This window comes from Chelonoidis abingdonii, chromosome 2, assembly GCF_003597395.2.
Source record: "Chelonoidis abingdonii isolate Lonesome George chromosome 2, CheloAbing_2.0, whole genome shotgun sequence".
Lineage (NCBI taxonomy): Eukaryota > Metazoa > Chordata > Testudines > Testudinidae > Chelonoidis > Chelonoidis abingdonii.
This window is the reverse complement of record NC_133770.1, coordinates 150,265,183-150,292,372: the sequence shown is the minus strand read 5'-3', so window position 1 is coordinate 150,292,372 and position 27,190 is coordinate 150,265,183. Positions and strand designations below refer to the sequence as shown.

General features: G+C 57.9%; 1 protein-coding gene across 2 annotated transcripts in view; it reads left to right on the top strand.

Annotated features, from left to right (window-relative positions):
* The window catches only part of ZMIZ2 (zinc finger MIZ-type containing 2), a 48,998-nt gene that overhangs the window by 8,693 nt on the left and 13,115 nt on the right, over positions 1-27,190 (top strand). The window contains exons 2-10 of one of the 2 annotated variants that reach the window (XM_032774510.2): positions 18,006-18,130; positions 19,296-19,413; positions 19,936-20,138; positions 20,501-20,693; positions 23,660-23,923; positions 24,474-24,653; positions 25,152-25,217; positions 25,957-26,128; positions 26,726-26,867. In XM_032774510.2, the coding sequence (XP_032630401.1) occupies positions 18,006-18,130; positions 19,296-19,413; positions 19,936-20,138; positions 20,501-20,693; positions 23,660-23,923; positions 24,474-24,653; positions 25,152-25,217; positions 25,957-26,128; positions 26,726-26,867 (1,463 nt within the window). The remainder of the gene's footprint in view (positions 1-18,005; positions 18,131-19,295; positions 19,414-19,935; positions 20,139-20,500; positions 20,694-23,659; positions 23,924-24,473; positions 24,654-25,151; positions 25,218-25,956; positions 26,129-26,725; positions 26,868-27,190) is intronic. The other variant, XM_032774511.2, reaches the window with a different exon arrangement.

Sequence of the window (27,190 nt, the reverse complement as noted above, 5' to 3'; positions counted from 1 at the left end):
CTGAGAGGGCGGAGGTTGGTGCCTCCCTCCGCTTGGGCTACCCAGCCAACAATCATCTGTTGGGGTCAGGCACCTCAGCCAGGCCAGCCGCCCTGGCTGAGTTGTGCCCTGGCAGCCCAGCCTCTCTCTGTCCCTCCCCCAGCTCAATGTCTCTCTTACGCCTCCCCCCACATTCGTTCCCTGTGCAGTGCTGGGATGCCCTGCCTCACCTGTGTCTGGCCCTCCTGCTGTGGGGACTGACAGTTCTCCGGCCTGCTCAGAGTTCCCCTATGGGATTCGGCCCCACTAGGGTGATAGGGCCCCCCATTTGTGAGAATCCTGCTGCAGGGTGAACCCCGAGGGTGTGAAGGCTAAGACAGCCTGGCAGATGTCAACTGGATCAATGTGTTGCAAGGCTCCGACGCGCTGGGCCAGAGAAGGACCTAGAGAGCTGGGGACAGCAATGGAGTTCACTTAGCCCCTTGTGTTCTCAGCACACATGGTACTGCCCCATCAGCTCCCATTTACTGGCAGCTTCTGCAGGATTCCAGGACCCCCTGGTCCCAGAGACTGGCTGGTTTCTCCAGGGGAGGGGAGATATGGTGGCAGAAGCAGACTTCTCTGCTCGTATCTGCCCAGCATCCAGGGCTCTCCAGCCAGCTCCTGCGACCAGCACTAAATCCAGCCATGCGACTCTCTAGCCATCCCCATTCGGCATGTGTGCCCCCTGCTCCTGCAGAGTGTTGGAAGGGGAGGTGCTACCCCACCCACCCTGCACTCTGGGCCCATCCGGTTCCAACCTGGGTTCTGCCGAGTCCTCAGCCCTGGAGCAGCTTCCCCATAGCTCAGTGTCCCTGTGGCGTATCAGAGTTGGATCTGCTGCCTTTAGTTGCCTCTGGCTCCTGTGATCACTTGCACAACCTCTGGGAGAGCCAGCTGGGCACCTGCCTTGTCAGTAGAAGTGGATAATGAGGTCCAGGATCAGGGCTGGCACTGCAGGGTGTGTGTGTGCGCGTGGGGGCGCTTTGTAGATATCGCCAAAGTTAGGACTTGGCCTGCAGGGTTTTTGGTGGAGGACGCAGGAGGGGGTGTTCTCTGCTAGCCAGGCCCACATTTGGCCCAGGAGTGGGATTAATGCCTGGCCTCTCCAGGCCACCCGAGCTCTGCTCTGCAGGGAGGCGGACAATAGCCACAGCGCAGTGTGTTTCACCAACTCTGTCCCTCATGAAGTGCCCTGTGCATGGCACCCTGGCCAAGGGGCTTTGATGCCAGGCCCCGGAGGAGTTTGCAGGTGGTAAGGGGATGGCATGGCTGGGCACACGGCACTCATGGGGTCGCCGTGGTCAGCAGAGCCACACTCTCTACCTGTGATTAAATCCAGGGAGCCCAGGCACCGCTGCCATGTCTCAGTGCTGGACCTGTGCCCATGTCCTCACTTCCCTGCCTGAGGAGGTCCCACTGCTGTGATGGGGCAGGAGCCCAGCCCCCCAGAGTCCCCTGCTTTGCTGTTGGTGCCTATCCCCCCGCACAGTGTGGGTTCTGCTGGAGCTGCCACTGGGCAGCACAAGTGTCTGCTCCTTGGGCCAGCATGCTGCCCCTCTTTCACCAAGTGGTGGGGCTCAGGGAAGGCAGTGCCATTGGATGCTGTTGTTGCCAGGGCCTGCACCTCCATGTTAAACACAAGGGCAGCTGCCATCTACACTTCAAGCCAAAGAGCTGCAGCTCTTGGGTTCCTGGCAGGCTGCCAGCTGGGCTCTGCTGGGCAGGGCTGGGGTGCGTCTCCCCTTTCCAGGATCAGGTTACCTTCCCTGCCTGGCTGCACACAAAGGCCTCATGGCTGCTTCTTGGCTGAGAGCTCAGTGCACAGAGTGCCTTGCGTGGATCCGTCCCTTGGCACCAGGCTGCCCAGTAGAAAGAGTTGCTGGAGAGGGACATGAGTGGGGAGCAGAGAGATGGCAAGTCCTAGGCACCGGGTGGGGATGCTGCATCCTTTCCATGAGGAGCTCCCCAATGTGCAAGGCTCAGATACTGCCTCAGTGCTCCCAGTTCAAAATCCCCTTGCTCCAGCATCCCAGGAGACAGCCTTGCAGCTTGCTGGAGCCAGCGGTTCTGCTATTCAGTCTCAATGTCACCCCATTCCTGCTGCTCCCACCCTTGGACCCTCCCCTTACCATTTCCCCCCCCCCCCCTTTTGGCTGGGCACTGGCCCAGCTGGAGATCAGCCATTGACTAGCTGTGCGGGTGGTCTGACCCTCCTGTGGGCTGCAGGCACCTCTCCATTGCCACTCTGATGCCACACTCCAGAGGGGGCTCTCTCCTAGTGGGGTGGGGGGGATTCCCTAGTAGAAGGGGCCATGGGACTGTGCCCAGCACAGTTTGCTGGGTGACACTCCCACCCCTCCCTCTACGCCGAGCAGCTGTGTGTGGAGACTTCAGCGCTCTGCCCTGCTGCGGGGGCATAGAGACCACCGGGGCCTGCACAGGAACTGCAGATGCCGAGGCACATCCAGGAGTGCCCCCCTCCCCCACTGCCCCAGGAAGTGGCAACTGCATTTCCAGGTGCCTGGGCCCTCGGTGCTGATGATCTCTCCCACCCGGGACAGCCTGGCCCTGAGGGGCAGGGAGGGCTGTGCCCATTGGGCCCCGGCTCCTTACCTTGTGCTCAGAGTCCTAGAATCTGTGCCGGGAGGGGGAGGGGGAGGCACCTTCTCCTCCCCACCCACCCACCCTGCAGGCCTCGGAGCATGCAGCATCCCAGGCCCTGGAACCTCCCCGGAACAGTACCCCTGCCCCAAAACCAGCTACAGAGGGGGCCTGCTGGAAAGAGCGTGGGAGTGCAGGGAGCTCCCGGCTACTCAAGCTGTGACCTCTCTCAGCAGGGGGTGCTGTGGGGAGCGGGGTGTGAGTTCCTGGCTACTCCAGCCCCAGCCTCTCCCAGCAGGAGGCGCTGTGGGGAGTGGGTTGGGAGCTCCTGGCTACTCCAGCTGTGGCCTCCCCCAGCAGGGGGCACTGTGGGGAGCAGGGCAGTTGGCTGTGGCGGGGAGCTCCCAGTCCCGGCTGCTCCCAGCAGGAGGAATAAGTTAGTAGTCCCAGTTAGAAATCACTAAATCCTGTGAGCTTGGCCATGACCCCACATGCATGGAGCCCTGTGCGTACAGATCCCAGGGATCCCCGCTTCAGCAGGGTGGGGAGGGAAGCTTCAGGATTAAAGCCCACACTGGGGCAAGACGCCAGAGCGAGTTTCATCCACATCCGCTAACATGGAGTGGCTGAGCCGGATGCCTGCAGCGTGAGGCCCCTAGCTCCAGGCCAGCACTGCTTCCCTCGAGCCTAGTGTCAGTGCATCTCAGGATCTGCAGTCTCTGTCCTGCTGCTTCAGTGGCCTCCTCTGTGGGCAAGGTGCCAGGGGTTCTGGGGGTGTCAGGGCACCTACCCCAGTTCTCCCCATGCATCCCCACCGCTGGGTGGGTTTGCTGACACTCCACAGAGGACTGCATCAGGGTGGTTCCATGTGCTTTGGCCTCCAGCAGCTTTGCTGTTTCCCAAGACTGGCCTCCTACAGGAGCAGAGAGGGCCTCAGACCTATTGCAGAGGGAAGGGTTTAAGGCTGCAAAGTTTGCCTCTGCCCCTGGGTTCAGGGAGGAGGTCCCCTGCCCTACTGCTGATTCACAGGTCGGCCCCCCCTTCCTCTCCTGCGCTATAATCCCTGGGAAGGAACAGGCTGTTTCCTTGTTCCAGGAACATATTCTGCAAGAAGCACAGAGGGCACAGATGTGCGCTGCAGGGGAGCTATGCGCAGGCAGGCGGTCAGCGCCAGGGAGCACAGGGCAGGTCCACCTGGAGGGGCCTGCAGCACATCTTGTCCACCCGCCCCTCCCCCCTAGCCAGCTACCAGGCCCAGCACTTACCCCTCACCCCCAATCCCATACTGCACCTGCAGGGGCCCTGGCAGGCTCAGGACAGAGCCCTTCCTCAACCCAGCTCCCCAGGAGGAGCAGCACGGAGAAGCCAGAGAATTGTGCCCTAGGGGAGAGTGGTCCTTCCCTCCAGGTGGGGGTGGGGGAAGGAGCCTCGTCTCCCCCAGCCACCAGGGTACCCCCAGCACGGGGGCCCCCAACCATTCTGCTTCAAGACCATGGATTAGCTCTTCATCCTTGGGATGGGGAGGGGACGGGATTGGATTCTTTCTGCCTATTTTACAAAAGGCTAATGCACGGGGCTTGTGGCAAACTGGCATCCCTGCCCGGCGGCTAATAGGGAGCTTGGGTGCAAGGACCTTGCCCCCTGCCTCAGTTTTCCTGGTGAGCATGTACGTACAGAGCTGTCCCTCTCCCCAAGCCCCTCCTCAGATGTTGCTGGGCAGGGGGTCACTCTCCCCTTGACTCTCTGCTCTCCAGAATCCTCCCTGGGCCAGTGCTGAAGACGTCCCTTTCTTGCCAAGCATTGGCTTGGAGTTTGAGAGACCACTAGCTGCTACCCATGCTGGAGAGAAGCTGGTTTAAACGCGTCCACTGCAGGACATTGGATTCAACTGGGAGCAGCTCCTGAAGGACAGCACATTTTCCCTTCCACACCCACCCCACCATGGGAATGCGGTGCCCGTGCCGTGGTCAAAGCTGCAGGATGTGCCATGGCCCTGTTCCAGGTGCTAACAGCCACGCGGGAGTAGGGCCAAGGCAATTGTGGCTGTCCCTGCAGAGCTCTGCTCTGCCATGGCACAGGCCAGGCTGTGGGAATAATGGGAGGGAGTGTCCCAGAGTGCAGGAGGGGCCAGCTGCTGATGCATGGCACCTAGGTCTGAAACAGGGCACTGGTGCCCCATGGGTGGGGGTAAGGCTCATCAGCCCCCAGATGAGGCTCAGCATGCCCAGTGCATGGGCTCACTCCTGGCTCCTGCTCCCATCAGGGCAGCCAGAGTCTGGTAGCTACAGTGTCCCAAGTTCTACCAGCAGGCTCTGGTGCCTGTGTGCCAGGGAGCTGGGGCAGGGCTTGGCACAGGTGCAGGTCAGGTGGGGCAAGCACAGCAATAGAAGAGTGATGGGGGCAGAGTCAGGGCCGGCTCTAGGTTTTTTGCCTGCCCAAGCAAAAAAAAAATTCGGCTGCTCCCCACCCCAGCCCTAGGCTCTCACCCTATACACACCAGTGCCCTCCCACACCGCATCCCCTGCTGCCCCAATCCTGGACTCTCTTGCCCTCCAACCTGCAGCCCCTGGCACCCCAGCACTGGGCTCTCCCTCCTAACCTACCCCACCTGCACCCCATGCTGCCCCAACCGTGGGCTCTTTTCCCCCCCAACTGGCTCACCCCCACCAGTGCTGACTCTGCCCGGTCTCCCCTTGCCTCCAGCCAGTCTGGCACTGGCAGGGTCGGGATAAGCAGCAGGGCTCCCAGGCCGCGCCTGAGCCCAGGGTACCTCCAGCCAGGGCTCCTGCCTCCAGGACCTGCTGGGAGGGCAGAGCTGGAGGACTGCCTAGAGCTGGCCCTGGGCAGAGTGCCACCTTGGCCTCTCCGACACTTGGAGAGAGGATCGCCCTGCAGCGGCTCCCCATGGTCTCTAACACACAGTCGCATGGTCCTTATCTCTGCCCTGCTGCAGAGGCCGTGCCAGTGCTCTGTGAGTTAGCGAATCTCTGGTGTTCCCAGGAAGACTGGGAAGTCTGTGTCTGGTTTGGAGAGGGGCTGCGGGATCCGTGCTAACACTGCAACCCTCATTCATCCATTAACAAGGCCACCTTGGCATGTAGGCAGGGAGTCAGAGAGCCCCCAAGGGCTCCATGCCAGGGCCCTAGGCTTTGGGCATCATGCTGCGGCCTACCCCCGCAGAGCTGGTCGCAGGCTATGAGGCCTCGCCAGTGACTCAGGGCCTCATGGAAGGGTTAGTCACTGCCCCCTCTAGAGCTGCCAGCTGCCCCTTCCCACCTTCCCCCAGGCTGAGCAGGGAGGCAGGGATCTGGCTGCAAGCGGGGTGGGAACCCTAGGACCTGGAGACAGATGCCCCCAGCGCCCCTTCTGCACTGTAGCCTGATATGCTGCGCTGTGAGTTGGTATGAGGCTGGGGCTGGGCCTGGGCCTGGGCCTGGGCCTGGGCCTGCCATGTCCCTGCAGTATCAGGAGAGCGGCCTGACCCCCTGCCCTCCCCCTGCTTTACTCAACCCTCCACTGTCCCAGGCCAAAGCCCTGTCTGGGCAGGGGAGCCCCTGCCTGGCAAACACTCTCTGAGGCCCAGGCAAAGGAGAGGAGCTGGGGGAGCCAAGCAGACTACACCCCTGCCACAAAGCACACCCTGCACCTTCCCTCACCCCGTCTACTGTGTCCAAGCCTCTCCCAGGCTTAGCCGTGGTACCGGAGTGTCTCTGATCACCCCTGCAGTGCTCAAAGGCTCTCTGTGCAAGCTTGGTGCTGATCCCCATCACCTGACCTACTCCCCAGCAAATGGACCCCCTGGGGGTAAGATCTCTCTGCAACTGGCACTCTGGCACATTGGGGCCACCTCTGGGATGGTGCCATGCACAGCAACATGATGCTAGGCAGGAATCCCTTCCTCCCCTCAGCGAGGAGGTTTGGACCAGACAGCAGGTTTAGTGCCCACCCTCTTGCAAAAAGCGCTGGTGAGTCCTTCCCCTCCGACAGGGGGCAGGACCCTCAGTATCACCAATCCTCCTGGCTGCAGAGCCATCCCTGACTCAGAGAGGGGAGTGCCCCACACGGAGGCACCTGTGCTACCGCCTGGGTGGCACTTTAAGCGTTTGCCAGCTCTAGTGCTGTTTAACTTGTTTGACCTGCTCCAAAGACCTTTGCTTGTCCGTAGATCAACCCAGGACATGATTAGCCTGTGGAACTCACTGCCTTCGGATAGTACTGAAGGCAAGAGTAATGAATGACAGAAGAGACTTGACCTTGTATCTGGATAATGTGGCCGGGCAGAGGATGGTGCTGCTGTGTGAAACTGGGGTATTGCCACTTACTAGCCCTCCCAGCCCCCGTCTTCCTGCTGACTGTATAAAGCACCTGAGCCCAGTCACCTGGTATCTCCAGCTGCCTTGACTTCCCAGCCCCATAACCCTTTCTTCTCTGCTCCTTGTGACCCAGAGGGGCACCATGCAGTCCCCTGGCACTGATACACATCATCTGCCTGCTAGGGGGCATGAGCCAGCTGCTGATCAGGGTCAGGAAGGGATATTCCCCATGGACAGCTTATTCCAGAAGGACCCATCAGGGGATTTCTTGCCTCCACAATCTCAGCCAGGAATGAAGCAGCTCCAGGCTGAGTGCTTATTTGTGTGATGTTGCGCCTTGTACCTCAGTCCTTTGTTCTGTCCTACTCCCTCCTGCCCCGTGTCTGGCATGCCCAATTCTGCTATGGGCATCGGCTGAGGAGTGCGATTCCAGTGTTTCTATCACACAGACTGGTGTTGTTTGGAGTTTCTGCTGAAGGCCCACAGCTGGGCTAGCAGGGGCTGCAGGCCAGGATTGAGGGGCACTGGCAGAGCTGTGGCCGGGAAAACCCAGGGCTGGGGTTGCATGGGGCTGTGGGTCAGGATTGAGCGGCATCAGCAGCTCTGAGGGAGCAGGCAGAGAACACGTTTGTCAACTCCAAGAGCACCCCCCTCCTCATTTTACCTCCCACGGAACAAACACGTGGCTGGAGGCTCCTTCCCAGGGCATTGACAGTGGCACAGGCTAGATCAACAGGATGGCTACTTGGGGCAGAACCTCGTGGCCTTGCCCTGCAGCCTGGCAGCTGGATGGGTGCTGGAGTGGCAGGACGACCTGGGGAGCTGGTAGGTGGAGCAGAGTATGGCCATTCCTGGCATGTTCCTTGACCCTGTGTATTGCTTCTCCTCCCCCTCCCCTTTAAATGCAGCCTCCTCCACTAGCCCTTGGCAGGGTCCCCTCCCGGGGGCTGTTGCTGCTGTCCACAGCAGGGGGGCCTAGCAGCCCCTCTCTCCCCATTTGTGGCAGAATCCATCTCATGCCTGCCCTCCTAGGTCTCCATACCTGGTCAGCTTGTTGGGGACTCCAGAGTAGACCTTCCATTGCCTTACAAGGTCATTTACAAGTGGGAATGGAGTCCTTGCCCGCCTGTCATGACTCCATAAGAGGCAGGATCAGGCCCTGAGTCACTTGCTTCTCCACTCGGCTCCTGCCTTGTCTCTGGCACTGGCACTGTGAGAGCCTTCTCCTCTGCAACACTGGTGCTCGGAGCAGCTCTCCTCCCCACCCCTGGGCTCTGTCTTAGTGCTCCTGCAGCTCAACCACATAGCCAGCTCGCTGTCCCTCTCTCTGCAGGGCCCCGCTGCTCTTGCAGGGCCGTCCGCCCTGATCTGGGATGGGTGGCGGGTGATGAACCCTGGGCCATCTGTGGCGAAGTGGCCCCATCTCTGCATTTCCTCTTGGTGGGGCCGTGTCACCCCTTCACACTGCTTCCCGCATAATGAGCTTACGGAGAAATCTAATTCAAACATTTCCTCCCCCTTCTCACCCTCACCTCGGGCTTTGCCAAGGGGTGCGGGGCTGGAACACTCAGCTGGCCAGCTGGTCCCTGGAGGGCAAGTAGGGCAGAGAGAAGGGATTGTGTGTTGGGGGGTCCGAGGGGGGCATTGGAGGGGGCTGTTGTATCTGAGCCATCACAGAGGCACTGGTGATCTCACACACAGACACACTCTGCAATATGGCAGAATGCCCCTGCCTACTCAGCATGGGGCAACTCGGGCTGGCATCTGTTCTTCTGGTGCTCAACCTGGTCACTCAGCCAGGCTACAGGAGATGCGGGGGATTCCTCTGGACGCACGGCCTCCCCCCAACCAGATATTTTCATGAGTGTGATAATTTTATAGTGCTATGGGGGAGGCAATGGGAGAAGGGTGGGGGTGGCAAGCTGGCCTTCATCCTGACGGATAGCACGGTCTGTGCAGCATGGAATGAGGTACCCTGAATTGTCTTTGCATCCCTGGGAGGTCATCAAGTGCCTCTCCGACACTTGGAGAGAGGATCGCCCTGCAGCGGCTCCCCATGGTCTCTAACACACAGTCGCATGGTCCTTATCTCTGCCCTGCTGCAGAGGCCGTGCCAGTGCTCTGTGAGTTAGCGAATCTCTGGTGTTCCCAGGAAGACTGGGAAGTCTGTGTCTGGTTTGGAGAGGGGCTGCGGGATCCGTGCTAACACTGCAACCCTCATTCATCCATTAACAAGGCTAATCATGCAGCTTACACATTCCACAACGAATCAATCAAGAGTCAGGACATGCCCAAATCAGAGTGAACAGTTTAACCAAGTGCCTGTGTCTGTGTTCTCCATCAACTGTGCCCCTGTAAGTGCTTGCATTTTGACACAACTTTCAACTGTAGGGTCTCATAACCCAGGATGACATTGTGTCTTTCATTTTTGCAGCTACACTTGTGTCCAAGAGAATGTGGGCATGACGGTATAATGCAAATGGCCCAAGGAGACAGAGTTAAGGAGATATGTGGTCGGCCTGAACTTTTGCTGTTCTTGACTTGAATGCGTGTAACAGTGGAATGTAGTTTTGCGTTTAATTTCCTAGTTGTTTAAAGATAAATAAGTGGGGAAAAGGAAAATCTCATGTTAATAGTGATCCCTAAACATTCTTAACATTTAAAACCACACCTCTGTTTTTTTTTCAAACTTGGCTTCATTTTTAGATCTTGCTGAGATCTGCCAAACAAGCCAAGTCTGAAGGAAACGATTGGAATTAGTTCTTTTGTTTGTCTTCTAAACTTTTTATTAAGGCAAAGTTACAATAAAACTTTGCCATACTATATCATACATTCCTTTTTACTTATTCAGGATCAGCTTAATAGTCAAAGAACCTGGCTAAAGAACCTGGCTTGCTGGCTGGGGAGCCCTCCTCCTTTGAGTACACTAAAAAAAGATGACCAAGTTCTAAATAACTATCTTCTTTTCAATGTTTCTTGCATGTGAAAGCTTTTCCGTGACAAAGCAAGTTCATATTTTACTATACCACAATTCCATAGGAAGAGAAGTCACATTTTTCCAATACAAAGTCTTGCTGATAACAATAAAAAAGAAATAAATTTGTCATTCTGTTTAAAAGGTAGATGCTTTGTGGGAACATTAAGTAAGCAAGTCGAGGAGTCTCTGGGAAGCCGGCATTTTGTTATAAGATGAATCTCTGTAATAATTTCCTGCCAAAAACCATTTAATTCCTGTGCAAGTATGTTCCTTTTTCCCTTCAGCCTGTCCAACAGAGCACTTCTTTCGTGGCAAAAATACGCCAGATCTTAACTGGATTAAAATGCCATCTGCACAGTCGTTTCTAAAAACGTTCTTTGCAAGCTATGCAAATTGAAGGTGTGTAGCCCCTTTCCCGTGCTCATCTTGAATTAGTTTGAAAGGCTAGAAGTCAGCAAAGTGGGTGCCAACACAGCAAGCGTACTTACAACCTGCGTGAAAAGCGTCTGTATTCACCGAGTCTCCAAGGCCCAGATCCTCAAAGACAGGCACCTAAATATGGGTATCTTAGGAAATCGTAACTCAGACTTTTTGCCAAGGGACTGGTCTCATGCAGATAAAGGGAGGAAGAGAGCAGAGTATGGGGGTCTGCAGATGCCCCCCTCAATAGCAGTCTGGATAGAACATGCCCTTGTGCAAGGAAGTGGATTTGTTTTGGTTTTTCAGTTTTGCTGAAAAACTGTTGAGAATTTTGATCTCTTAAAAAAAAAAATCCAACTTCAGGTGATCTTGTGTGAGGAGCCAATGAAAATGGAGGGAGAGAGAGGGGAGTCTGAAAACTGATTCTCAGCCTGAGTAATCAGGTGAGACTGGATACCAGCTGCAGTGCTGCCTAGCTCTTCTCCTTCCCTTTGGCTTGGGCAAAATCCTGTTGTGTGGTGTTAGTGTGTTAACATGGGACAGGCGGAAGGGAGGGAGAGCTAGTGGTTAGAGCAAGGGGGCTGGGAGCCAGGGCTCCTGGGTTCTGTCTCCAGCTCTGGGAGGGGAAAGGGGTCTAGTGGTTAAAGTGGGGGAGCCTGGACTCCTGGATTCTGTGCCAGTCACCTCAGTCAAATCCCATCACCTCTTTGTGCCTCAGTTTCCCTCACCTAACAGGGATAATGAGCCTGGGGCTGTATTGGTTAATGTTTGCTTGGAGCTCCTTAGGGAGCACTAGAGTTGGGTAGAGATGTTGTGGGGTTTGCCCCACCCAGGTGGCTGCCTGGGACTACAGCTCCCAGCCCTCCCCAACGGTGCCATGGGATGGAGGTGGCAGGAGTTTTCCTGCAGTGAAATCTCTTGTTTGTAAGCTCCCCTCTGCAGCCTCTCTTGGTGCTGGCTCCTGCAGGGAGAAGGCCATGCTGTTCCAGAGGGACTGTGGCTGGGAGGGGGTGGGCGGGTGTCCCAGCTGCTTCAGCTTGTCTCCATCACAAGACAGACCCCAGGGAGGGGCTTGCAGGGAGACCCCCCTGGCTGGGGCAAGCCCACTGCAGCCAGAGCTAGGACTGGGTCTTGCTGTGCCCTCATGCTAGATTACCAGCCCTGGCCTGCCTGCCAGCCTTGGGGAAGAGAGTGCAGAGCCCAGCTGTAAGGGGTCACTCCGGAGGGAGGGGTCTGGCCTGGTGGGGCTTGCCATTGTGCAGAGATCCCTTAATTTGGTCTCTGCCTGGTCTGACCCTGACCCCCCCTCCCCGATTGGCTGGTTGGCTCTGGGAAGCAGGGAGCTGGTTAAAGCCCCACCCCCATTAGCTCAGCAGGCGTCACCAGTTGTAAGAGGGGGAAGAATGCTGGATGGGGGGTGGTTGGGATGGAGGAGACTTGACTAATGGATGTCTCTTGTTTGGGGGAAGGGCAGTGCAGAGCTGGGGTGGGGAGTAGCAGGATGTCCTGGGGGCCGTGCCCTGGGGGCTGGGGTAAGGATTTATTTTACGTCTGGCTGTCTGCCCCACTGGCTGGATTCCCCAGGCCGAGACTGAAAGCAGAATTTCAGAAGCTGATCCCTGCCCCATGGAATAAGGGCTGGGTGCAGTCCTTGGGAGGAGAACCCAACTTGGCTCTGTGGCCCTGGAGCGGGCTCTGGGTGTCTGGTGCTAGGACAGAACCCGACCCAGATCTTGCCCCTGGAGCGGGCTCTGGGTGCCCAGTGCTGGGAAGGGAACACGACCTGCATCTGTGCCCCTGGCCTGGTGCTAGGAACGTAGTGTTGAAGTGGCCGTTGTGTTGTGGGCAGTCAGAGAGCCGAATCGAATTCCCTTCTCTTGGGGGGCGGGGGGGTGCAGGTGGGCATCCCCCTTGCACCCAGGGCTTTGGAGGAGAGTCCTGGCACTTCTTTCCCCCTCCCCCCCCCCCCACCAGTGCATGGGTCGCATCAGGGTCTGCTATTTGCTGGTCAAACCCCAGCCCGGCCCCTTGCTGAGCACTAGGGAAAAGGGTTCTGTGTTTGGGCAGTGCCAGGAACCACACTGCTCCAGCACTGCTAGCTGGGATGGCAGTGCTGGGCCTATGGGATGCTGGGTGTGTATGGGTGAGGGGGGTCACAAACAGACCTGTGTGCAGGACCGTCCAGAGTATTCAGGGGGCCTGGAGTCTTCGGCGGCGGGAGTCCTTCTGTTCTGGGTCTCTGGGGCACTTTGGCGGCAGGTCCCGGAGCAAGTGAAGGTGGAGTGGAAGAAGCCCTTGCCGCTGAAGACCTGGAGCAGAAGAAGCTCCGGGTCTTGGCAGAGGATCCTTCACTTGCTCCGGGTGTGTTCAGCGGCACTGAAGGACCTGCCGCTGAAGACCTGCCGAAAACTCTGTTGGGGGCCTGGGGCAAATTGCCCCACTTGCCTGACCCCCTCTGGGTGGCCCTACCTGTGCGTGGGCCAAAACACCTCTCTCCTTCCCCTAGTGAGCAGGCTGGGCCTTTCAGTGGAGGAAAGAGCCTGATGATCTGAATGCATAGGAGACAGCTGAGTTAGGTGGGTTCATAATGCTGATATTAGGAAGGTTAGACCTGTACTTTGCACGCCACTGGACTTTAATCCAGTAACTACAGGGTTAATTTATAATGGCAGTGTGTGCATGTGACCTACTGTGTTTCTCTCTTTGGGTGATAAAAGGGGACACATTGTTGCAACTGATATTCTAGCATACAGCTGTGCTTAGTCTGGAAGAAAAGCTAGGAGGAAGGAGAAATGGGGTCTGACACTGGACCAGAACATGCTGTTTGCTCTTCGAAAAGGCTTTGAGAGATTTTGTTTCTACGTTTTAATCCAAACGAGCCCTTGGATGTTCACAGTTTTCCAAAACATGCGCTGTCTGGGGCAGGAATTTTCCAGGCTTGGGGGGTTTGCCTGAAGGAAATTGTTGTTTTTTTAAAATTATTTTATTTTGGAAAATTTGAGCAAAAGCCCTTTGAGTCACTGGAGGTGGGGAAAATATCCAGCCGTATTCAGGGCAAAGTCAGCTGAGTTTGACTCCAGGGCCTTCCTGGGGACTGTGGCCTTGGCTTGGGTTGGAGACCAAATATTTTTGGTTTAGTGACTGAGGTACGAATGGTTGAAAATCACACGCTGAGCTTGAGCAGTAGATATTAAATCTCAAGGGCTGGGATCCTGCAAGCGGATCTGTGTGGACAAAGCCCTGGTGAGGCTCTGACCCTGCTCGTCTGGATCTGTTTGCAGGATCTGTGCACAGCTAGTGAAGATTGCCCTGGAGAGGCTGTGTGGCCTAGTGGATATAGCACTGGATAAGGACTTAGGAGACTGGGTTCTATGGCCAGTTCTCCCACTAGCCTGCGAGATGCTTGGTGAAGCCACTTCCCTAAGTTTGGATTCCTCTTCCGGGGCTGCACCCAGGGAGGGAAGTGACTGTGTGAGGGGAAAGTGTGCCTCAGTTTCTCCCATTCTTTGCAAAGCAATGAAGAGTGCAGGTTAGGAGTATTAACATTATTGTTGGTTGAAGGGACATCTGAAAGCAATGAATTTTTTTTTCCTCTTAAAAAACCTAGGAAATTCAACCCAGAGAACTTTGTTAGTGCAGCACTATGTTCTTAGAGATCAGAGCAAAAAAATACGTGCAGAATTGATGATTCCTGTTCTGTTCATTCCCTCTGGAGCACCTGGCATTGGCCACTGTCAGAAGATAGGATAGTGGGCTAGATGGACCGTTGGTCTGACTCAGTATGGCTGTTGCTTATGTTCAGAATTTAAGACTCCCATGGCACTGCCACCTCAGCCCCGGGGCTCACACTTGAATTCTCTGTTCCTCTCTTTGGGATCAAATGTGCAGCATAACATAGGTGCTGAGCTGATGCTACTAGTGGGACCTTAAACTTGAGTACTTTCTATCTTACTCTATTAATTGCACTGCAGTGGTGCCTAGGAGTGCCAGTCACGGACCTGGACCCCAGAGTGCCAGGTGTTGGACAAACCTAGAACAACAAGTCCCTGACCCAAAGAGCTGAGATTTTAGCTGGGCAGCTGGCACATTGCAGCGAGGGGACGGCGGGTTGAACTTAATAAAAGTGAGGTCTTTGTTAAGGTGCCCGGTGGGTGTAGGCAGAGCTCAGATGGGTGTCTGGAAGCCTGGTGGGTGCTTGGAGTTGGAGACTGGGGACATCCTGTCAGTTCAGCACCGTTCACTGGGGCTGGGTCATTAGTTAAGGACCAGCTGGTCAGGGGAAGGGGGCGGGGGGCTCAATGCTGGAGATGTAATAATCCTTGCTGTAGTTTTCCTGTCACAAGCAGAGCACCTGTGAACACCCCTCCCCCAGCTCCTTCTCAGGCCTCCCCCCAGCCCTGCAGCTCATGGTGGGGGATGTGCAGCTGCTGCCCCCGCAGCCCCGTTGCATCCTGCCCCTGTTCCTGCAGCTAAGCTCATGCGCTCCCCTCCCCCATTGGGAGCATCAGCCAAGCAGCCCCCTTCCCCCTCCCTCCAGACAGGCCTCCTCTGTCTGCTCAGCCAGGCACCGCCCATATGGGGAGAGGATGCCCCTGCCCCTAGCAGGTGGAGGGGCAGCAGGCAGACAGGTCCCTACTGAGGCAGGATCCCAGGCTCCCCATGGGGATCGGGAGCCCCTGACTGGAGTGTGGGGTTCTCTGGCCACAGGCTTGTCTCCGACACACAAGGGAAGCGGGCGGTGGCAGGGAGCCAGGGTTTACTGTTTCCCCTGCTCTGGTGCTCCATGGCTGAGAGGTGGAGGCTGCCGGGCGGAGTGGGGGCTTCAGTTATTGTCCCAGCCCCAGGCCTGCTTCCCTTCCCCCACCAGCACCAGGCACAAAGGGGGAGGGCAGCCTTTGCCCCGCCTTCCCACCCCTTTGCTCCAGAGGGCCGGGCCGGATTCCCGCGCTGCCGGCACCCTGCCAGGAAGCCTTGGCTCCACTGTGTGTTTGCAAACAGGATCCAGGAGCTGGTCGGGGCTGTTCCAGCCAGAGACGCTTTCCTTCCTCACTGTGCGTGGGATGGCATGCTGCTGCATGCGGGGACATTGGGCACGAGACGTGTAAGGGCGCCCCACAGCCAGCACTCCTGCCCTGCTCCCCGCAGTGGCCCCTGCTGGGAAAGGTTGGGGCTTGAGTAGTTGGGAGCTCCCCCCACAGCACTCCCTTCTGGGGGAGACCAGGGATGGAGTAGCCAGGAGCTCAACCCACAGCCAGCGCTGCTGCCCTGCCCCGGCAAAGCCCCCTGCTGGGAGAGGGCGTTTCCTAAAGAAACCTTCTCCCCCTGCCTGCTGTGTCCGGGGCGTAGTGGCCCCTGAGCCAGGCGGCGGGTGCTGTGGGCTTGCTCTGGTTGAGTCATGCCACTGGCTGCGAGCTGTGGGCCAGGGAGAGTTAACCCAGCAGAACTAGGCCAGCCCTCCAGCCCGCACATGCCAGGACCTTGTTTTGCCAGATCTGGGCAGGACGCCAAGTTCCTGCTGGCTGCGCTGTGAAGCTAACGTAGTTGGTGCTGCTGAGCCAATGTGACCACTTCCCCTCAGGAGAGCCCCCACACGTCATGGAGGGGGCAAGAGAGGAGTTCTGGGGGCCCAGTACAAGGGGATGGGTGAGACCAGGGGGCCGGCCTAAGGCGGTTGAAGTGAGTTGAAGAGTTCACCTTATCTGACCCGACCAAAGGTCTGGGACGCAAACACTGTGCAAGGCGCCAGGGTCCGCCCCTGCCCGGCCTTGGGAAGTGGGGGGAGGCTGTGGGGTGTCAGGGATGGACTGGGAGGAGACCTGGTGCGGCCTGGGACTCAGGACTCCAGGGTGCCGTTCCCGGCTGAGCTCCAGCCTCCCTGGGTGACAGCTCCCTCCCCACGGCCCTCTGCCGCCCAGGGATAAAGATACCGTCCTTGCCTGATCATGCTCATGAGATGCCATGGGGCTGCGTGGGAGCCACCATTGATTTGGAGAGGGGATGCAGCAGAGTGGAGAAACATGGCCAGTCGGAGGGGGCTTCAGCAGGCAGGGCAGACGGGGGGGACAGAGCAGGTTGGCGAGCGCATCGGCTCTGTGCCTAGCCTTGCCCTGCTCTCTCCCCAGCACTGGCTGAGTCACAGCCCCTACCACCACGGCCCAGTGTCCAGGACTGTCCTGTGGGTGTCCTAGGGGCAGCATGGGGCCACCCCATGGACCCCCAAGGAGGTGGCACAGCATTAGTGCCTTGGGGAAAGGGTTACTCAGGCCAAGATGGGCAAAGCCCTGGCACCTCAGCCACTGGCAGAGGGGCATCACTGTGTGTCAGGGAATGTGGGGTGCAGAGGGGTTGGGGGCTGTGTGAGCAATCGTGGGGGGACAGGTTGTGGCAGTGGGCAGATTGTGCAGCGGTGGACGTATTTGCGGTGTCCATGGGGGTTGTGTGTCTGCAGGTGTTTGTGGGATTGCATCTGAGTGGGCTGCATGCGCAGAGGACATTTATTTGTGGGCAGAGCTCATGTGTGCAAGGCTCAGTGTGTGTGCTTGCAGGGGGTTGGCGGTGTGGGATGGGGGGTGCTTTAATGTGATGGGTTGTCTGCAGGGGCCTGGGGAGAGAGATATGGGGGAATGATGAATTAAGAGCATGCATGTCGCTGAATTGGAAATGACCCCTTGACCCCTGCGCTTGCCTCCATGCCCACCCCGAGCCCTGGGATGAGTGCCCTCCCGGAGCCAGGCCTGGGTGCTCTGGCAGGGCCTGATTCCCTCTGGGAGTGGTGGGGGTCTGCTAAGTCTTGCACTTGGTTCCAAGCAACTGCTGCTTTCTGAACCCACCACCTGCTCTAGGTACCCGTTGGCCCTTGGCCTGTGCAGGGATACCGGCTGTGCGGCTGTTTTTCCATTAAACGTTTTTGTGTTGGTGGGAATGGATCAGTGTCACTGACTCTTGCTCCAAGGGGCAGGGGGCTGGTAGGGGAGAATCCTCAGGTTTAGGATGGCCTTTCTTGGGGCATGGGGGGAGGAAGGAGACAGAGAGAGCCCCAGGAGAGCAAAGCGCCCCCTAGGATGCTTGGTGGAAAAGGAGGAGGCTGAGGATGACATGTTGCCAGGTGGTTCAGGCATTCATGTTTCCTCCCTTCCCCTGCTGAGTTTGGAGGAGGGATTTGAATGTGAGTCCTTCCCCCCCTCCCCCAGTGCTCTAATCCTGGCCTGCTGGGGAAGGGGAGGGCATGGTCTCTCTCTCTTTCCCTCTCTCTCTCTGTTTTCTCATTACAATGTTGAAAGGTCTCCATTGTGTTCTGACATGGAACGGGAATAATTTTCACAGGGAAAACCATTCCCAGTGCAGGTCTAGCGGGGAGCTCCCCACTCCAGCCAGAGCTGTTGCCCCATTCCCTACAGTGCCCCCTGCTGGAAGAGGTCTCCTCACACAGCACTCCTGCCACGCTCCCCACAGCTGGTGCTGCTGGGAGAGGCTGGGGCTGCAGTAGCTGGGTGTTCCTCCCACAGCTGGTGCTGCTGCCCCGCTCCCCGTAGCGCCCCCCGCTGGGGCTGGAGTAGCTGGAGCTCCCCCTGCAGTGCCCCTGCCAGGAGAGCCTGCCTAGAGAGCTAACACTCCATGTGGCTGCTGCCTCCTTGTAGTGTTAATGCCTTGGCGCTCTGTCCATCCCTCCCCAGTCTGGCTGGAGCCACTCAGCAACCGTCGCTGTTCCCGAAGACCCAGCACGCAGCCCGCTCGCCTGCCTGCAGCCAATGAGCTCCATGAACCCAATGAAACCATCCCTCCCGCCCACGCCGCATGGGTGAGTGTTTCTGTTCGTCAGTCCGTATGTCCGTCCCTGGCACACCTTAGAATTTGGGGGTGGGCTTTCCAGGGAGATGTATGGGGAACTGGGGTACTCCCTCACCCCTTCTGCCGGCTGGGATGGGGGGAGCAACAGAGTTCTCCATGCACAGCTCCAGCATTACCCACCATGTGGCACCAGAGGACGGGGTGATGTCTCTTGTATCAGCTCTACACAAACCTTGCTGATAACCACCTTGTGTTGCCTCCTGCCCTGTCTCTGCTCCCCCACATAGACTCAGCACCTCCTCCCCTGTCATGGATTCCCCCAACTTAGCACCTCCTGCTTGGCAACAGATACCACGCCAGCTCTTCCCAACACTCATAGATAAACTCATAGACCATCATGATCATCTAGTCGGCCCTCCTGCACATGGCAGGCCACAGAACCTCATCCATCCACTCCTGTAACAGACCCCTCACCTCTGGCTGAGTGACTGAAGTTCCCAAATCTTGATTTAAAGGCCCCAAGTTACAGAGACTTCACCATTTCCACTAGTTTAAACCTGCAAGTGATCCAGGCCCCACGCTGCAGAGGGAGGCGAAACCCCCCCAGGGTCTCTGCCAATCTGACCTTGGGGAAAATTCCTTCCTGATCCCAAATCTGGCGATCAGTTTGACCCTGAGCATGTGGGTAGGACCCCCCAGCCAGACACCTGGTAAAGAATTCTCTGTAGTAACTCAGAGCCCTCACCTATCTCCGGCCGTTGGGGGTATTTGTTGCTAGCAGTTGCCGATCCTTTGTAGGCAGCCCCATCACACCATCCCCTCCATAAACTTAATCAAAGATCAAGTCGTTAGGAAGTCAGTTTTTAGATTTTTTGCCCCTAATTCCTCCCCTGAAGGCTGTCTTCAGAACTTCACTCACTACTGCATGCTTTAGAAACGTTACCTTAATTTCAGCCTTAACTTTGTTATCTTGGCCATTTTATCACATTGTTCTTTGTGTACCACATTGGTGTTTACCTTAATAATGTCACTTACCCCCCCCCCCATCCACCGGAAGCCACCCTCCCTTGCCCAATCGAGGTGCCTCCAGCCCTGGCCACGTGTGTCTGTCCAGTTGCACCTCCGCCCCCACCAACCTCCCAAAGGGATTTTTAATGGCCTTGTTTTCTTTCTAGTGATGGTTCATTTGCATACGAGTCAGTTCCTTGGCAACAGAGCACCAATCAGCCTGCAGGATCTCTCTCCGTGGTAACTACAGTGTGGGGCGTCAGCAACAACACGTCCCAGAGCCAGGTACCCGCGGCCACCTCCCTAAGTCACGGGGACACAGCTGGGGGTCCGCTGGGCTTGGCAAGGGCAAGGTCTAGAGAGCTGCCCAGAACTGTGGTCTTTTTGGGAGCGCGTAAAACATTGCCAAGGGGAAAGCGTCCCTGAGACCTGTCCTGGGACCTGTACCCACCTCTTGCCCCTCTGCCAATCCCTTCTCCCCACCCCTTGTCCCTGCCACACCAGCCCCCCACATATGTCCCATCCCAGCTCCCTTCCTCCGTCCAACCCCAGCCCCAGGCCCACACACCACCCCCACTCCATCAACTCCCCACAAACACTGCCCCTTGCCAATTCTGTGCCCACACGTGTTCCTCCACCAGACCCCCTCACCCCTCCACCCCCCTCTTTCCTTCCCCCACTCCAGGCACGCTGCTGGGGCTTGGGCTGCAGCCCCTTGGCTAAGGGGGTGTGGTGAGGGGCTCCTGGGGCTGGATGCTACCTCTCTCACCCCCTCACACCACTTCTCTCGGGATCTGTCCTGTGCAGGTTTTTGGAAACCCCATGGGCCCTGGGGGAAACGCCTCTGGAAACCCCATGATGCCCGGCATGGCTGGCAGCAGCTCTGGAATGAACTCGCCTCAGTTTATGGGACAGCAGCCTTTCCCGGAGGGGGCCACCGGCAAGGGCTACGTGCAGCAGGGGATGTACGGCCGTAGCACGTACCCCGGGGGGCCGGGCTTCACCACTAGGTAAGTGGGGGGGCTTGGCATGTCTCGGATGGTGGCAGTGCTCTCCGGAGCACGATGACTTCTCAGGATCATGGGCAGCCCTGGTGTGATGGGAGAATGGAGCTATTCTCTCTAATAAGCCCTCAAACACCCCATGCCCACACAAACTGCGGTGCTGTGCTCCCCCTGCTGGTCAGATAAGGAGCCATCCTCATCCTCCCACCATCTTTGATGGCGCTGGGGAGCCCACTCTTGGGATGGGATAGAGGCTCCTTCAGGGAGATGGAGTGGGGTTTGGGGGAAACCTCATTATAGGCCTTCAGTGCGGGGAGTCCCACAGCCCTTTGCAGAAACGGTCCTGTGACTTCCCCCTTTTTTTCTAGTTACGCAGGCAGCCCCAATGGCCCCGGCGGCATGGGCCTCCCTTCGCACACGGGCCGGCCCCCAGCTGACTTCACCCAGGCAGCTGCTGCAGCCGCTGTGGCCGCAGCAGCGGCCACAGCCACGGCCACAGCCACGGCCACAGTGGCCGCCCTGCAGGAGAAACAGAGTCAGGAGCTGAGCCAGTACGGAGCGGTAAGAAATGTGCTCCCTCGGCCGGCCAGCTGCTAGCAGGCCGGGGGCACTAGGCTGTAGTATTAAATGGGGGTGTTGGCGTAACTCTGGGGCCCAGCAGCCCCAGTGGTGGGTATGGGCTGGGGATGGTGCACAGGTGCCTCAGTGTCGACAGGACAGTGTTGGCGTTGTGGGGGCCCGGCAGTGCTAGGCTGTGCTGGATGCCCCAGCGGAGAAGCAAGGTGTTGGGGTTGGTGGGAACCCCAGCACTAATAGATGTGTAGGAGGGGAGATGGGTGTTCTAACAGTGGTAGGTATGTGTGGGGTGGGGTAGGTGATGTCCATGGGGTGGGGTGTCAGTGATGGGAGTTGGGTGCTGGGTGCATGTGTGGGAGGGTAAGTGATGAGTGCTGAGTCTATGTGGGGGTTCAGTGATGGGGTTGGGCATGAGGTGGTCAGTAATGGGTACATCGGGGGGTTAGTGATGGGGTTGGATGTTGGGGGGTCAGTGATGGCTGCATGGGGTGTCAGTGACGGGTTTCGGTTGGGGGGTTCAGTGATGTGGTTATATGTGGATGGGGTCAGTGATGGATGTATTTGGGGGGGTCAGTGACAAGTTATGTGGGGGGGTCAGTGATGGGGTTGGATGTGGTAGGTGCTGAGTGTATGTGGGAGGTCAGTGACAGGGTTGGAGGTACGTGGAGGGTCAGTGATGGATGCAAGGGGGTGTCGGTGATGGGGTTGGTGTGGGGGGATCAGAGAAGTGTGCGTGGGGGGTCAGTGATGGCATTGACAGTGTGTGGGGGTGTCAGTGATGGGGTTGGTTGTGGGGCAGTTCAGTGATAGGGGTGTGGAAGTGTCAGTGATGGGGTTGGTTGTGGGGGGGTTCAATGATAGGTGCTGAGTGTATGTGGGGATTCTGTGATGGGGTTGGGTGTGGTTGGGTCAGTGATGTGTGCGTGGTGGGGTCAGTGATGGATTGGGTGTGCCGGGGTTCAATGATGGGTGCTGAGTGTAGAGGGAGTCAGTGGTGGGTGTATGTGGGGGGGTCAGTGATGTGGTTTCTTGTGGGGGTTCAGTGATGGGTGCATGCAGGGGTCAGTGATGGGTGCGTGGCTAGTCAGTGATGGGGTTATATGTGGGTGGGGTCAGTGATGGGTGCATGGGGGGCGTCAGTGATGAGATTGGGGTTGTTAGGGGGGTTCCATGATGGGATGCATGGCGGGGGTCAGTGATGGGGTTGGGTTTGGTGGGATTCAGTAATGGATGCATGGGGGGTTCAGTGATGGTTGTACATGGGGGGGTCAGTGATGAGTGCATGGCGGGGATCAGTGATGGGTTCTGGATATGGAGGGGGTCAGTTATGGGTGTATGTGGGGGGTCAGTGATGGGATTGGATGCAGGGTGTCAGTGATGGGTGTGTGGTGTTACTGGAGGTTCTTTCAACCCAAAGCTCTTGGTAACTTTTACCCTGTGTGAGGTAGTGTCAGGAAATAAATCAGTGACCGATAGATGGCTGGCACAAACAGGACAACACAAGGGTGCTTTCACTTAAAGCTAAACTTTACTTAGTCTCAAGCACTTACACACGTCTGCAACAGGTTAGTAAAACACCCCCAACCCTCGATAATTACCGGAGCTGAGTGTGGCTCTCGAATGGCACAGCAACAGCCTTCCCTCGCCCAAATCTTCCGCCTGCCGGTGGGGACTGCAAGATGTGTCCAGAGGGAGGGTCCCTGAAGATCCCGTCCTGAGGAGTCCAATTACCTCAAACTTTTCCCCCTTATTTATACATTACTAATATAATGACACGTCACTTAAAGAAAACTTATTAAGCAAGCAGTTTCAAAGGTCAAGCAAGAGGTTTCCTTCTGCTCATCCATTAAACAGTTGTGGTTTTTTCCAGAGTTTGCAGGCCTTGAGGCCCTGACAGACACATTCCTGAGGGCACATATAGACAAGCTTCCTATTTTTCTAAAATGCATATATCAGCAATTTCAACACAATTTTTATCAGGAAGGATGTGGGATCAAGCTGCCCTTTCTGTGGCACCCAAAACCCCTTTCCCTCCTGTCTTGGTTATGTTATGGCTGCTGCATGGCCATTTTACGGCCTGCTGACTTGGCTGCTTTTAACAGTAAGCAATAGTGATCCGGGCACTTTACTGAGTTTGCCAAAATCTCCCTTACAGTGGGGGGTCAGTGATGGGGTTATATGTGGGTGGTGTCAATGATGGGATTCGGTGTGGGTGGGTTCAGTGATGGGTGCTGGGAGTGTAATGGGGGGTTCCGTGATGGGATGCGTGTGTGCGGGCGGGGTTCAATGATGGGTGCTGGGTGTATGTGGGAATCAGTGATGGGGTTGGGGGAGGGGGTTTAATATAGAGATATGCCTATCTCTTAGAACTGAAAGGAACCTTGAAAGGTCATCAAGTCCAGCCCCCTGCCTTCACTAGCAGGACCAAGTACTGATTTTACCCCAGATCCCTAAGTGATGGGTGTGTGTGTGGGAGTCAGTGATGGGTATATGTGGGGGGGTGGTCAGTGATGGGGTTGGATGTGGGGGTGTTCAGTGCTGGGTGCATGTGGGAGGTCAGTGATGGGGTTGGGGTATGGGGGGGTTCAGTGCTGGGTGTATGTGGGGGGTCAGTGATGGGGTTGGATGTGGAGGGGTTCAGTGATGGGTGCTAGCTGTGGAGCGGGTCAGTGATGGGTATATGTGGGGGGTGTCCGTGATGGGGTTGGGAGTGGCGGGGTCAGTGATGTGGCTGGATTGTGGGGGCCAGTGATTAGGTGCGGGGAGGTGTTTCAGTGATGGGTGCTGGATGTGCGGGGGTCAGTGATGGGTGTCGGGGGGTCAGTGATGGGGTTTGGTGCTGAACACCTCGGCAGTGCTGAGTGCTAGGGTGTGAACCAGGAATTGTTGCAGTGCCCCATGTGCTTTGTTTCCTTTGCAAGTGGTTCTGATCTCTCTACTTATTTCTCCAGATGGGGGCCGGGCAGCCATTTAACAGCCAGTTCCTGCCTCACTCGGGCCCCCGTGGACCTGCTGTGCCAGCTGGGATGAACCCTGCCAGCATGGGGGGCGTGATGGGCCCTTCAGCAATGTCTCCCATGAGCATGAACCCCGCCAGGGCGCCTGGCATGACCCCCTTGTATGGAGGACAGAGGCTGCCCCAGCATGGGTACCCCGGACCCCCACAAAGCCAGCAGATCCCCCGGCAGGGGGTCAAGAGGGCGTATTCCAGTGACGTGAGTATGAAGCAGGGATGAGGCTGACAAGACCAGTGGGCAGGGGATTTGTGTCCCATTGCAATTAAACAGCCCAGAGTGACCCCTCATGCTGGGACCCAGCTTGTTGCTGCCCAAAGAGAGGGTCCTGGGCCTGGGGAGGCTGGGAGCCCTGCAGCTCTGGAATCTCTTCTGTCCCCTCAGAAGAGACCTGATGCCCAGCTTTAACCCTGAGGTTGCCAAAAGTGATAAGCCAAGAGTTCCCCGGGGCTAGAGGAGGGTAGCTACTGCAGGCCCCACAAACTCCAGCCCCCAGGGTAGGGGCACACAATGCTGGAGGAGGCAGCATTTTCAGCAAGGCTCCTAGCTCTCAGCTTCAAGCCTGACTGAGGCGACTCAGCCGGGTGAATGGAGATTACTGGGCGTGGCTCTTCTGGAGTCTTGCTCAGCGCTGCCGGGCAGTGAGCGATGCATCACCTCTATGCTGGCCTTCACCCCAGAGGTAGCTGCATGCGGGGTTCCACTCTTCCTGGTTTCAGGGCTGTGATGCCATCTTCTCTCTCCCTCTCAGGGTTACCCTGGGCAGCAGTACATTCAGGGGGCCCAGTACCCCACCCAAGCTGCCCAGTATGCCCCCAGCGCACCCCAGCCATCTGCCCCGTCCCCCTCATACCCTGGCCACAGGATGCCCATGCAGCAAGGAATGGGCCAGTACCTCTCCGCCTCTGGCTCCGCTGGACCATACTACAAGGTACGTAACTGTAAGGGTAACGCTGCAGAGACTATATGGGGGGAGGGTGTTGGGGGGCATTGTACGGGATAGATAAGGCAGCCTCCACTGGGGGGAGCACATTGTCTTAAAGTTGCCCCTCACCCTCAATTGCTCCAGTGCCCCCTGCTCCGGGAGCTTCTGTGGAGTTAACCCTCTGTCTTCCGCAGCCAAACCCCGTTGTAGAGAGGGCCCAATGGGGTTTTCTGGGGTCTTCCAGCAAGGCAGAATTGGGAAAAGAACCCAGGAGTCCTGGTTCCCAGGCTCAAGCTTTAGCCCCAAGACCATCCTCTCCTGCACCCTATGACTTCTGCCTGTACCCTTGACCCATCTTGCTGCCTACACCCTGAGATGAGGCCCCCCGAGGATGGGGTGAGGAGGCCAGTCCATGATGGACAGTCTAGCAGGTTTGGGGTGGGCTGAAATCTGAGGACTGGGATGCTCCTCTAAAGTTGTGCCTTGGGGTCATCTTCTTCCCAGCCAACTGACCAGTTCAATGGGCAGAATGCCAGCTTCACCAGCTACAGCCAGGCCTCCATGAATGGGGTGAGTCACCACACCGAGGGCCAGCCCTGGCACCTCCCTGCTCTGGGACCTAAGGAGCAGCCAGGCCTGCTCTGTGCCCAGTACTGCCCCCTGTTCCTGTGTCTGCTCTGCCTCCCCTGGTACTGCCTCATTACTGCACCTACTCTGCACCCCAACCCCGGTACTGCTTCCCAGTACTATGCCCGCTGTGTCCCCCGGGTCCTACCACCCTAGTATGGTGTCCTCTCTGCCCCTGTGGTGCTACCTGCCAGTCCTGCATCCCCTCTGTCCCCCAGCATTGTCTTCCCAGTACTGTGTCCGCTCTGCTTTTCCCGGTGCTACACCTGCTCTGCCCGCCAATACTGCACCTGCTCTGCAGCTTCCTGCCAGTCCTGTCCCCTGGCACTACGCCCACTCTGCCCCCCAGATGCTACCACCCAGTGCTGCCCCAGGGGCGTGCTTGTTCCAACCCCGAGTCCCCTGGTTCATCTGGCAGGTTGCTCATGGGCATGCCAAGTAAATTCTAGAGGCACCGGTAGCTCTCCCTGCGCTCCAGGGATCTCCCAACCTCCCTCTTTCCTTGGCATCTCTGCCCAGAGGAGCAGGCCCCCTACCTCTACCTCCCTCTCGCTTCCCCCGTATCTCCTGTTCCCCTCCTAGTCCCTAAGGGGACGCGCCTCCTGTGCTAAAGGTTGGGTTCCCCCAAAGGCGGCCGGGTGGGGCTTGCTCTGACGGCCACGCTGTGTTTGTCTCCCTGCAGCCTGGCCGGTCTATGCCTGGCTACCCGAGCTCCCCGCTGCCCGGGAACCCCACACCCCCCATGACGCCCGGAAGCACCATCCCGCCATACATGTCCCCAGGGCAGGACGTCAAGTCTCCCTTTCTGACAGACATCAAGCCCAGCATCAGCTCTCTGCACCCGTCGCCTTCGGGTGAGTCCCATCTGCAGGTCTTTGGGATCCAGCCTGGCGCCGGAAGCAGAGGAGCGCCTTCCCTACTAGCTGGGCCACCTGGGCCCATCACCCATGGGTGCTGCAGAGAGCGTGGGGGTGGGGGGATGAATCCAGAGCAGGGGGAAATGCAGCAGCTCCTGGGCTGAGACCCTGGCTGCTCTGGGGCCTCGCTAGATGTGGGCATGGCGGCTCCCGGCCCACAGGGCAAGGGGGAACAGCGCAGGGGTCTGTCTCTCTGAGCCAGGATGGAATTTGGGGAGCACGGCCCCTAAAGGGTCCAGATGGAACATGGAGGGACTGGGGGTTCCATGGCAGTTGGGGAGGTGGAATCAGGTCAAGGGAGGAGCTAGCAGAGGGGGAGGGGCATTCGGGGCTCCACCCAAAGAGGGGAGGACAGGACGCTGCCCCCGATCATGTTTGGGAGGGGAGGAAGGGGCAGGGGGCTCCAGGCCGGCCCCATGGCCTGGCGCCCCCTGCAGCTGGTGCCCGTGGTGCTGCGGGTGCGGTGCCTGCCGGTGCCCATGGCCCTGCACCGCTGGCCCGCCCCCAGCCTGAGCCCCCCACCCCCCACCGCAGGCAACCCGTGCGAGGAGCTGCGCCTGACCTTCCCTGTGCGGGACGGGGTGGTCCTGGAGCCCTTCCGCCTCCAGCACAACCTGGCCGTCAGCAACCACGTCTTCCAGCTCCGTGACTCTGTCTACAAGACGCTGATGCTGAGGTGAGGCCTCCCCCCGGGCTCCGCCCGCAGCCTCCCTCACCCCTAGCGCCAGCAGAGTCCCCCCCATCCCACGGGGTCATCGCAGTGCTGTAACAAGGGCGAGGCGAGGGAGACACTTGCCTCAGGCGTGCAAAGCGGAGGGGCGCAGCTCTACCCCCCAAGTGGAGCGGAGAAAACAAAAACACGATCGGCGGTGCTTCAGCAGCAGCTCTACCGCCGCCACCAAATTGCTGCCGAAGAGCCTGGAGCCTGCCCTTGCCTCGGGGGCAAAAATTCCTTGTTAAGGCTCTGGGTCATCATCACACTGGCCTGGCCGCTCTCAT